The sequence below is a fragment of the Podarcis cretensis genome (genome assembly GCF_951804945.1).
Source record: "Podarcis cretensis genome assembly, chromosome: 6".
Classification (NCBI taxonomy): Eukaryota; Metazoa; Chordata; class Lepidosauria; order Squamata; family Lacertidae; genus Podarcis; species Podarcis cretensis.
This window is the reverse complement of record NC_137175.1, coordinates 76,322,780-76,335,587: the sequence shown is the minus strand read 5'-3', so window position 1 is coordinate 76,335,587 and position 12,808 is coordinate 76,322,780. Positions and strand designations below refer to the sequence as shown.

The 12,808-nt window shown below is 42.2% G+C and overlaps 1 protein-coding gene across 6 annotated transcripts in view; it reads right to left on the bottom strand.

The window, feature by feature from the left end:
• Positions 1-12,808, bottom strand: part of DPYD (dihydropyrimidine dehydrogenase) — a 538,621-nt gene that overhangs the window by 500,745 nt on the left and 25,068 nt on the right. For all 6 annotated transcript variants that reach the window (XM_079981200.1, XM_079981199.1, XM_079981197.1 and 3 more), the window contains exon 2: positions 352-462. In XM_079981200.1, the coding sequence (XP_079837326.1) occupies positions 352-462 (111 nt within the window). The remainder of the gene's footprint in view (positions 1-351; positions 463-12,808) is intronic.

The following is a 12,808-nucleotide window of genomic DNA, read 5'->3' as shown; positions in this document are numbered from 1 at the left end:
ATCTCCTTAATCTTCTTTCATTTGGAAGCTTAACTCAGCAAGACACAAAATGATGGCTGCATTTAGACATAATGTTCTTCACCCTCCCAAACATGGTCTGGAGGGACTAGGAATGTGTGACAAGTGCAAGCACTCCCTCCTTCCTTTCTGGAATAATAGATCACATCCTTCCCCCCCCCCCCCAAACCACACCACTGTGTATTGTACCATTCAAACCAGCCAACCATGGTCTGAGCAAACCTTCCAGATGATCAGGAAGATCTAACTTGGAAGATCCAGCATGCTGAGATTCAGGCAGTGAGAGTTCCCAAGTTATGTGTGAAAAGCAGCAGAAACAGCTGTGGTACTTACCGGGCAGCTTTTATCTGCATTCCTTTTCCAGTGCTTTTTCTCATGTTTCTTTGCTGCAGTTGAATTCAAAGATATGTGAGTTTGTCTTCGAGGGTTTAGTGCTAGGATATTCTGTGGATAGAGAAAACGAGGTTTTTCTAAAGATAGTTTTCTATTTAAGTTACATTATAGTCCAAAGGCTACTCATCAGGAAATAAGGATTTGTTTTAAGTTTTTTCATGAGTGCTAAAACTCAGTCTAAGTTTTTTTAAAGAAATTGTTTAACCACATCAGTTAACAAACATGGATACATATACTATAATGTTATTGTTTTAGTTAAATAAATTGTTTAAATTGTTATTAAGGAAATGTTTATTTTTCTCCTTCCAATAAAGTACAGCAGAAAAGTTGTCCAAATATAAACAGAAAAGTTGTCCAAATATAAACTTATGAAACCTCACAATAATTCCATAATTATCTGTTTATGTATTTCTAATAGTATAAACAAATCAGTAATTTTTGATATAACTGTAAAAATTTATTATTCCAAAAATGAAACCTTCCTCTGGTTGTACAGTGATACCTCGAGTTACAAACGCCTCAGGTTACAAACGCTTCAGGTTACAAACGCCACTAAACTGGAAGAGTTACCTCGAGTTGAGAACTTTGCCCCAAGATGAGAATGGAAATTGCGTGCCGGTGGCACAGCGGCAGCAAGAGGCCCCATCAGCGAAAGCACTCCTCTAGTTAAGAACAGTTTCAGGTTAAGAACGGACCTCCAGAACAAATTAAGTTTGTAACTAGAGGTACCACTGTAAATATTAAGATTACAGCAGCAAGAATGAGTCTTTCTGTTAAAAACACAAAAACAAAAACTGATTTAAATCAAGTCTTACTGACTAGTGATTTAAATCGTGATTTAAATCAATTTGATTTAAATCAAATCCACCCTGATTCGGAGATTTAAAATTCAGTATGGGTGCAAAAAACCCAACAACAACTTTCAAAATCATTCCATCCAGTTGTTTCTTCTAGTGAAGCTCCAGAACCAAAAGCAACTCCTGCCTGGAGAAGAAAAGCCTGGAGAGAAACCACATTGGGAACAAGCACATGGGATGTTCGACGCTTCAGTTCCCCCCTCCTGCGTGGGTAACGCTGCGCTTTAAATTGTCTCAGCTCCACTTCACACAAGTTCAGCACAATATGAGTTATGTCGCGCCACTGTAACGCCTCATTTGGTCCTAAGCCACGGAGATGAAATCCCTCATATGAACTAGAAGTGCAATTTTTGTTAAAAAAAAAAAAAAAGCGCAGAATATTCCAGGCCTAGCAGGCCCTCTAAAGAACCCAGATGTGTGGCCAGCTGCTAAAGTACGCAGGAGGAGTCTAGGGGCTGGTGTTACGGCCTATTTTTATGGAAGTTAAAATGCATAGGCTTCTATCTTTTATAAATGTTTAATACGGCACTGCTAAACAGACGACATGCTAGAAATCTCTCTGCAGCCTTTGAACTGAATAATATATTCTTAATATCATACCATAACAGATGTAATCCATTGGGCATGACACCATATGGTTTAAAAAGAGAACTCTTGGAAGGAACCCTGGCGTTTGCTACTCTTGGAATTCTGTATCAGCTAGGATGGCTCTGAGGGTAACAGTTGCTGAAATCCAGCAAGAGTTCACAGTACAGCGTATTCCAGCAATAACGTTGCAAAAAGTGTTTGGCACACAATACCACCAGCATCCATTAGAGATTAGAGGCTTTAATTCTTTATTTATCGTGATTTATATTTTTGTTTATGGGGGGGAGGGACAACACACCCAGGGGAAAACACCCTTATGAAATATTTTCTTTCAGAATGAGTAAAATGCTTTTAAACCTCTCTTTTTTAATGCAAGACTGAAGAGCATTAGATAATGGTAACTGTGACATGCAAAGCACTCAAATCCAAGACGCATTTCTCCACCACCTGCCATCTTTGTGAGAGGTGCGTACAGCAGGGATTTCCATAGTCAAAAATGGCACTGTCCTTTCATAAGAAGTTACAGGTAGGTAGCTGCGTTGGTCTGCAGTAGTCGAAACAAAACAAAACAAAACAAAATAATAAAATAAAATAAAATAAATTCCTTCTAGTAACACCTTAAAAAGGGACCCCTGACCATTAGGTCCAGTCATGACTGACTCTGGGGTTGCGGCGCTCATCTCGCTTTTATTGGCCAAGGGAGCCTGCGTACAGCTTCTGGGTCATGTGGCCAGCATGACTAAGTCGCTTCTGGCGAACCAAAACAACACACGGAAACGCCGTTTACCTTCCCGCCGGAGCGGTACCTATTTATCTACTTGCACTTTGACGTGCTTTTGAACTGCTAGGTTGGCAGGAGCAGGGACCGAGCAACGGGAGCTCACCCCATCACGGGGATTCAAGCCACCGACCTTCTGATCGGCAAGTCCTAGGCTCTGTGGTTTAACCCACAGCACCACCTGCGTCCCTATCCCAGTAGCACTTAGAGACCAACTAAGTTAGTTATTGGTATGAGCTTTCATGTGCATGTACACTTCTTCTGATAGACATCTGAAGGCAGCCCTGTTTAGGGAAGTTTTGAATGGCTGATGTTTTAATGTATTTTTTAATCTTTGGTTGGAAGCTGCCCAGAGTTGCTAGGGAAACCCAGTCAGATAAGTGGGGTATGAATTATTATTATTATTATTATTATTATTATTATTATTATTATTATACCGAGGTATCAGTGAAGTGGGTGAATGCCAAAGTTTACAGAAGTATCAATATTTTTAAAAGAAATATACAGGGGGGCACACCCTAAAACACCCCAACAGGGACTGAGCATGCTCTATAGTCACAGAACACTGATAGCTGGAAAATAAAATGGGGACTGGGAGTGGGGGTAATGGAATAGGCTGGCAGCAGTCATGGAAGATGTACATGGGTGAAGTCAAGGACAGCCACACATATGACCTCCCTATCCAGTTATAGCACAATACTGATTGAAGACCTGTGGGCTTCACCTAGGCTACTGATTGCTGCAAGAACAGAAGGTTGGTCTAAGTGACTCTGACAGAAAACATGGGGACCAAAAATATGACTTGAATGCTTTTTATTTTGAAAAAGGTCTACCTCACTGAAAGAATAAGTTTCCCACATGAAAATTTAAACCCATAAAAATTTTGTTTAGGTGTAAAATTGTGGATCCATGTGAGTTGCGTACTATTTCAGGAGCACCTCAGTGTTAGAAATATTTCACATTCTTGTCTTCAAGAACCCGAGTGATTTGCATTTCTCAAACACACACTCCCTAGCATAAAAAAACAGCCTTGGACTGATATAGGTCTCTATTGCAATCTCAATCTCTCTCATCTTTCTACTAATGTGTCGTGAAAAAGAAAAAACTCCCCTAAGATTCTGCCTCCCCTTCTATTATTATAAGCTTTATGATAGCTTTAAAGTTTCAGATTGATCCTCCCTATATTGTAAAATGTTTTGTATGCTTTTGCGTGTGTCATCAGAAGCGATAGCCTTGTGGAGCAGAATTCCATTAAGTCACACAAGATGTTACAAAAAATACTATCTTGACATTGTGACACATTTTATGTAAAGCAGCTCCAATTAAAACTTTTGAGAAGTCAAACGAAAAACCTGGAAAAGTCTCCCTGGCAAAAGATGATAGCTTTCTCCAGTCACCCTAAGCATCTGACTCTGGAATCAGCAGAGTTTCATCTATCATAAATTTATCATTCTACAACCTGACTTGTTCTAGGTGCCTTTCAAGAGAAATTGATGGTTAATTAAAGGGGGGTGAGGAATTGAAGGCCGTTATATAAAACCAAGGAAACTGCTCAGGTGCAATGTAGTAGAAGATGCCCCAGAACGTGCAATGAAATCCTTTACATGTCTACTCAGAAGTAAGTCCTAATGAGTTCAATAGGATTTACTCCCATGTAAGTGGGTGTGGAATTGCATCCTATGGCTGGCTCTCTTTCTCTTTCATGTTCTTCAAGAAGCAACACAGAACCTGATAGTGGACAGCAGTTGCAAAATTCAATCTTTTGATTTTAAGAAGTACCACAACATTCTAGTCCTCATGCTTGCAAAGGTATGCTGGAAGCATGTTAGGCAATGCCTGACAAAATCTCAGAAGCCAGAGGACTTTATTAATGAAATATTTAGTGCTCAGAAGACAAGGCAGGTGTGGCCTTCTCCAACAAAAGAATACACACACACACACACACACACAGAGAGAGAGAGAGAGAGAGAGAGGGAGAGAGGGAGAGAGAGAGAGAGAGAGAAATCCTTGACTTGCATATTTATACAGGTTAAATGGCCCACATTTTAGGGTGCACACTCATCCAAAGCTGAATTACTATGGCACAGTAGACACACTCCTGCAACCTTGCATAATGGTTATTTTAAAGGGCCAAGTTCACGTTGCTCAGTTCCTTCATCAATCATACATAAAAAGAGCTCTGCTGGCTCAGACCAAAGGCCTACCTCAGAGGTCTTCAACCTCCCTTGACCAACTCCATTCTTTCTGCGGCACCCTGTGGGGCTCAGGAGCCCAGTTATGTCACCCTTTGCCTGGAGAGCTGGCAGCCTCTCACTCTTTTTTGAACACGGCCCCTTGTGGAGTGTTCCCTCAGCCTCCTCTCCTCTCCCTGGAAGTCCTCTGGGCAGTCACTGCTGCCACCCCCAGTCTCTGAGCTCCCCCCCCCCAAAGAGAGGTGCCTCCTCACAATGTCCCACAGAAGCCTGGGACTTGTCTGTCTGTTCCCAACAGCAAGGGCTGGCAGACTGGTTGGCTGGCCTCTCTCACCCCGAGACCGCCTCAGCTCCTGGCAACCAGAGGCCAGCCCCAGAGGCACCATTCTCTTGTGCAGCTTGTAGCCAGGGCTGCTGCAACCAACAGCTCTGCAAGTCTTTGGGAGGCAGAGACATGAGAGGTCATCAGAGGCAAGAGGGAAGGAAAGAGAGACTGAGGCCAGTGTTGTCTCCGGCACCCCTGACCCTCATTCAAGGCACTCCAGGGTGCCACAACACACTGGTTGAAAACCACTAGCCTACCTAGTCCAGCATCATGTTTGCCGGAATGGCCAACCAGATGTCTCTAGGAAGCCTGCAAACACCCCTCTGGGAAGCCCACATACTGGCAACAGCCCTCTCTCACTGTTGTTGCCTGCCAGTTGGCATTCAGAGGCATGGTGCCTCTGATCCTGGAAGCTGTGGGGGCAAAGGCGAGCCCCGAAATCAGATAAATCTGTGTAAACCATAGCCATTTCCATCACTGCGGCCATGAGCTTGCTACATGTCCACGCCTTAGCCTCTGTCCACGCCCCCCTCCATAATAATAATTATTACAGTGGTACCTCTGGTTACGAACTTAATTCATTCCGGAGGTCGGTTCTTAACCAGAAACTGTTCTTAACCTGAGGTACCACTTTAGCTAATGGAGCCTCCTGCTGCCACCGTGCGATTTCTGTTCTCATCCTGAGGTAAAGTTCTTAACCTGAGGTACTACTTCCGGGTTAGGGGAGTCTGTAACCTAAAGTGTTTGTAACCTGAGGTGTTTGTAATCCGAGGTACCACTGTATTTGTACCTTGCCAATCTGACTGGGTTATCCCAGCCACTCTGGGTGGCTTCCAGCATATACAAAAACATAATTAAACATAAAAAAAACTTCCCTACAGAAGGCTGCCTTCAGATGTCTTCTAAAGGCTGTATAGTTACTTATCTCCTTGACATCTGATGGGAGGGTGTACTACGCAGGGGTGGGTGCCACTACCAAGAAGGCCCTGTAACTGCATGTGAATAATAACTTGGAGGAATCTAGCCACCCTCTTCAGACATTTCTTTAAATGTATCCAGTAAACACATAAAGGAGGTGGAGTGGAAGTGAGAAGGCTAGCTCTGCCCCTGGCTTAGTTCTAGTGAACAACACACACACACACACACACACACACATCTAATTTAGGCTACAAAACAAATCCATCCATAAAAACACCAGCCCTCTGATCAAACTATAATTGATTAGGTGGGCTTTGGAATGTATGCTGAGGGGAGCTTAAACTTATCTATTTATCATTTTTTATAAACCACTCACTACTTTATCCTTCACAGCAAGCCGTGTTCGGTGTATTACAAAGTACATCTGTTTCCCAAGCGAGAACAATTGGAATATGATTCCGCCCCCCTCCCAAAAAGTAATGGGCAGATTAGAACAATTAAGCTAAGTATCTTAAGAGTTTTGATCCACAGTGAGAAATAAGCATCTGCAGATTTCCCCAAGACATCTGTTTTATTTGAGCTTGAAATTAATCTTCTGATCAGGTAACAATCATTTGAACATCACCATTAAGATGTAAGCTTATGAATGTTTGGCAAGTCAGATTGGCAAGTCAGATGGAACATAATGCAGGATCTGCACAGCTCAGGTATAGCATACGAGTGCATCTTATGTGGTGGTTCGGTTCCAAGGGTTCTGGAAATACAGGAAAATTGTGCATACCCTAACCTTCATAGCCACCCCACAGTAAGTGGGTGAGAAGGAGAAAGACAGAACCCCCAATAATCCCAGAACCCACATGCCTTCCCCAACAAGCAAACAAGGTGGATGATTAAAAAGGCCTATCTGGATTGCAAGTCTTAACACGGCATTATATTTTATACCATTGGACTTTGTTTCAGAAAAAAGCAGAGCAGCCAGGACAGAGGGGGCAGAGAGAAAATGCAATGATCCTAGTCTGTTTATTTTGTGCAGGACATCTGGGAAGCCATGCAACTCCATTAAGCAAAGTGAAAGAATTGGGCACATTAACTGTCATGGCCTTTGGCTAGTACAATAAAGTGATTGATTGATTGATTGATTGATTGATTGACTGAGCACATTTGATTTTTTGAGTGAGTGCCATGGGTACTACCCTCTCTGCTCATTTCCCCACTCCCAAGAGAAAGTACCCACACTTTGCCTTCCCAAGAGATCTGGGTAAAACTAAAAACATTACACTGAGCCTTGAAAAGCACATAAAGCTGAAAGAGGAAGTGGGAAAGTGTCATTCTTCTAACTTCCTCTTTCAGCTCTATGTACTGAAGGACAATGTAACCACCCTCAGCACCTCAGGACCAAGGAAGCAGTGACTAGGGAGGCTCTGGGGCTTCATGAATGCTAAGTTATAAGGTTGGCTACCTTCTTCCCACTTGAAAAGCACACTGAACTGAAAGAGGACGCTGGAAAATTGATACTGTTTCCCATTTCCTCTTTCAACTCCATGTGCTTTCAAGGCTCAGATTGATTCTGCTAGATCTACCTTGATCCATACTTTCTCTCTTTCTGTCCTGGAGGGGATGCTAATCCAATGGAGAGAAGTGAAGGTAGTGGTGACCGCAGCACTCACTCGAAAATCCAAACATGACCACAGGTCTAAAAAGGTTGGCAACTTCTGCATGGAATCTGATGCAAAAGTAACTACCAACGATGCCTCCTGGAACTACCGAGTCAACCTGTGCACCCTTGTCTCCCCAATCAAGCAAATATATGTGACTACAAAGCACAACATCACCTTGCAAGTAGCTTACTAAATTTGAAGGTGCAAAGTACTTAAAACAAGACCTAAGCCCACCGAGCTCTTTGGTTTGACACTGAACTGATAATATCTGGCAGTGCACCATAGCTCATTATAAATAATTGGTTTTATAAAGTGTATCTGATTTATGGAACAGCACATTAAAAATGGTGGGGGTGGGAATCAAGTAGGGTTAATAGAACGAATTTTGCTCAGGAAAGCATGAACAGGAGTTCTCAGTGGCCGGCTCAGTGGATGAACTCCACATCCTACATTCAAAAATGCAATTTAACTTCTTTACCAAAAGAAAGCAGCTTGAACACATTGTAATTTATTCCCAGTATACTGCTAAATGATAACTAATACCATTACTAATCCATTATCCACAAAATATTTATTTTCAGTTAATTTCATTAAGCATTTCAATGCATCTTAATATTATGCTCGTTTGATAGAGACAAGTTGCTCACACTTACAAATTCTAATCCACTTCGCAAGGAGCCATTCATCTTGAAGACACCATTCTGCCTGGCCCAATCCAGTCTGATTATGCAGAGTTTTACAAATGAGCCGTGGTGCCAAAAGTAGAGTGAGGAGATGCCCTCACCTACTAGCCAGTGTAATTCAAGCTGGCACTAGCCATTTGGCAGAAACCATGGGATTCCCAGTTCTAGGCTTGTGTGTCTGAAGCTTAGACTGGGAGGAGTCACCAGCAAATATGAGGTAGTGAGTAAGAGGCATGGAATGCATGGAATGAAGGCAAAGATGGCACTGATATTCCTCTTTGCTTAATGCCTTGAGTCTACCTAAGAAGAAGAGAAGAAGAGTTTGGATTTGATATCCCGCTTCATCACTACCCTAAGGAGTCTCAAAGCGGCTAACATTCTCCTTTCCCTTCCTCCCCTGCAACAAACACTCTGTGAGGTGAGTGAGGCTGAGAGACTTCAGAGAAATGTGACTAGCCCAAGGTCACCCAGCAGCTGCATGTGGAGGAGCGGGGAATCAAACCCGGTTCACCAGATTACGAGTCCACCGCTCTTAACCACTACACCACATTGGCTCTCGAGGTACTGGCTCTCAAGGTACCTAAACATTAACAATCTTCTCATGGGGGTCCTGTTGAAACTGAACCACTTCAGACTGTGTGTATCTAAATCCTCTTAAAAACCCCACTCTCTGAATGGATGCAACACAGCAAGGAGAAATGGAAGAATCCACTTCCCCTAGAATGCTAATAATTAGGAATATATGTGTGGAAGCATTCAAACACACCACTGCCCATCCACAATTTGAAGTAGACCATGGAATTGCTATAAAATTGTAGACGGGCATGCAAGTGGCAGCAAAGACTAAAAGAAAGAGCAGGACAAAAATTTGAAAGTTAAACACATCCACACACCAAGGCTGAGAAGAGTAAGGGGAAGCTAAGACTTTTCCAAAATATTACATGTCATAAACATTCACTCTTAAGTAAATTATTGGTCTAATTGTGGGTGTAATTACCCATCAAATGTGAAAGGTTTGGGCTATGCACTCTGCTTCACTGAACATTTATCTTATTTTTGTGCTCCATGAATCCGGATGGGAAGTTTGATCATATGGAGGCAGAATTAATTAATTTTCTCTTTGACTGACTTGATAGCCAACCTCACGATTACCGATCTGGGACAGAGAAATAATTTTCCACCAAAATATTGGTGAGTGAGTCTTCTCTAACTATTTAGGCTGTAGCCACCTTCAGCAGAGCCCCTGCTATCTGATTCTGAACATCTGAATTGAATGCGCAGAACCAGCCAGGTATTTTTTGGAGATGGTCTAGGGATGCAAGCATGTTTTGCCACATAAACCAACCTGTCTCAGAGATCTGTAAGAAAATTTATAATAGAATCTACAACATCTGGAAGCAAGTATTTCATTGTTATAAGGGTTAACATTTCCATACACAGCCAGGATTGCATACAAAGCCCAAAAGATAACATTGTAGTTCAGATTTTTGCACCATTTGAAAGCATTGGTTTCCACAATGTAATAGGGGGTAAATCTGCTAGCCAGTTGACTGGGACTGGCTGATCTGTGAAGGTGTATATGGAAAAGCTGGTGAAGTTATGGCCTCTCCAAGGAAGTTGGCTGGACTAAGTGGCAATTCACTTTCTTCATCTCAGCTTAACAACAAAAATGTGACAGAACCGAAGTTGTGTAAATGTAATTTAACATGTCCCTTCTCAATGCCAAATATCCCATTTTGGGCAAGTCTTAAATACATCCTTCACTAATTCTAATTCTCTATTGCCAAAGTCTAAATCCTATGACACACACACCCACACCACACACATTGTTGGTTTCTGCTTCCCTCACTGAGCAGCAGCTGGTAGTCACAAGACTATGTTTTCATTCCACAGTCCAGTTACTGTTGGCTTCCCATGGGAAAGGGAGACGGGATGTGACGTTTACTGGTTTCCTGTTTCCTTTGTTCTGTCGTTCTTTGTTGGAGTTGCTCTCTGCTTCTCACAGAGACAAGATGTATATTTGTATGCTCTCTGCATAGCTTAGGAATAAAGCTTTTAGCAATGTAGCACCATACCTGCCTCATCCTTTCATTGCGGACACTGGATGTATACTCTGCTGGGCTCAAGTCAAGATGAGCCGTATCAGCTCAAGATGGGCCGGAGCTGAAAAATTCTAACACACACACCCCAAAAAAGGTAGGCAATGGGAACATTAGGAAGTGGGCATGTATTTTGCTTCTTGATTAGGATACCTGAATGTAAATGTTCGAATAGTCAGAGTTATATCTCATTCAAGGCAAATAAGGAGAAACCGCAACTCAAGTTCGGTGTAATACAAAAACAAATGCAAGTACTCCAGTGAGTAAAAGTACAGGAATGGGACCTTCATTTGGGATACATATTCATTTGGCAGACAAACTTTGTATACAAAGAAGGTATAGTGCATTCTGTTTAGTTGTCGCTGGAGAATCTGCAAACTTTTTAAGATCAGCCTCCCACATACACACGCTGCCCAAACAACAAAGAATTGTTTTAAACACTCCAGGGCCAAATGAGGATTATCCTGCCCATGCATTTGATTTTCTTTTTTAAAGTACATAATATTTCAGCAGGGTTGGAATCGATAAAATCAATATGTACTACTTTCCTTTGGGCTACATCCTAGAAGCTCAACCTGCCTAATATCCAAACTGCCCGGAGATTAAAGGTCCTGTCCTGGAAAAGGTTATGAATGTTTATTCAAACCCAAAATGGGCTCAGATGGCCATGCATCAGCCGGCAGAAAGTTAATGATCTACAGATTCCAATCACAGGATGAGTTAGAACTGAAGTTACTTCTGCTTTTAAGTTTAATCAGCAAGTTATTTTTTTGCCAACCAGTGTAGCTTTTTAGAAGGGAGTTTTTATTTTAAGACTAACACTCTGAGCCCCATAAAGTGACACATCGGCAAACTGCTGCTGCTGTGCCAGACAAGTGCAAACTGGCTTTATGTTGGCATTCCATACCAATCTGTCATGTCTGGCCATCAGCCTGAATCATCTTTATGATGCCAGCAGCATGCACCATCGCAAGTTCATATATGTATACAATTACACAGATGTGTCACAGAAATGGTGGAAGACCCAGTCTGCAGGCTTTCCAGTCCCAAGAGCCAGCTACTAGGTGGCATCCTGTGCAAGAGATAGAATGTGAGGATGTTTCCAGCAACACTCTGGAAGTCCTTTTTTTGCTATGGCATCATTTAGGTGATCCAGTAGTTCTGGTTGAGAAACCATCCCTGCCCGCTTTGGATTCTGCCCCAAGCGTGTTTCATTTGCCCAGATGCATGATTTGCCCAACTTGCATGATTTTAGATAAATACGATAAAGAAAAGAAGAGTAGCTTTTCACCATAGCCTGGAACTATGAGTAGGGTTGCATATACACTGTACAATGAAAGCACATTATTTCCCCCAAAGAATCACAGAAGCTGTAGTTTGTCAAGGGTGCTGCGAATTGTAGCTATGTGAAGGATAAAATATAGCTCCCAGGATTCTTGGGGTGGAATAAGGCACTTTAAATGTACGGTGTGTACTCGCCCATAATGTGATTCTATTCCGCACTGCAGTTCATATGCAGCACCATAGTATGGTTTGACTTGTAGTTTATGGATCTAGGAAGCAGGCAGTTGTGTAAGCAGGAGTGCCATTTTGGCTATGTCATTCATTTGATCAAAGGCATCTAGAAACTGCTTGGTATTTTTAAAATGTCATAGTCAAGTCCAGCATGGGCCCTACTGTTCAGGAATGCCAGAATCAGCCACATCTAAGCTATTAGTGATACCCACAATGCAAATTAGCCAAGCATGGCTTGTAAATGCATGGTTCTTAATGAGTGTGAAGGACTTGCTGACCAGGCCCACTTTTGGTCTGTGAGTGCTACATTCAAGTTCAGCTTTTACGTCATTCATTCATTCTTTCCAGTCTCAGAGTTCCAACAGCCTTTGACAGTCAAAGGCAACAAGGATTGGGAGTAAGGAACATGGATAAAGAATATAAAGAATATATATATAGAGAGAGAGAGAATATAAAGAGTATAAAGAACATGAATGTGCAGTGTAAACAGATTGGCTTATTTTTTGCTGTTCCCCACTTACAGGCAACGAACTTCCGACAATTTAAGCATGGGCAAGCAGAAAAAGTAATGTGTCTTTGGCACAACTGAAATGTGTTCATTTTAGATGCATTTGAGTTGGCAGAAGAGGGCACAACTAACACGGCCAGAGCAAGGAGCTTATTATGCACCCACTAAACCTTTCCCACAGGATGTGGTTATTGCAATCAAACCTCATCAACGTGGCAATGAAAGTACCAAGCTCCCCTTGCAAGGTTTCTCATTGGTCCAAAAACTTACCCTCCC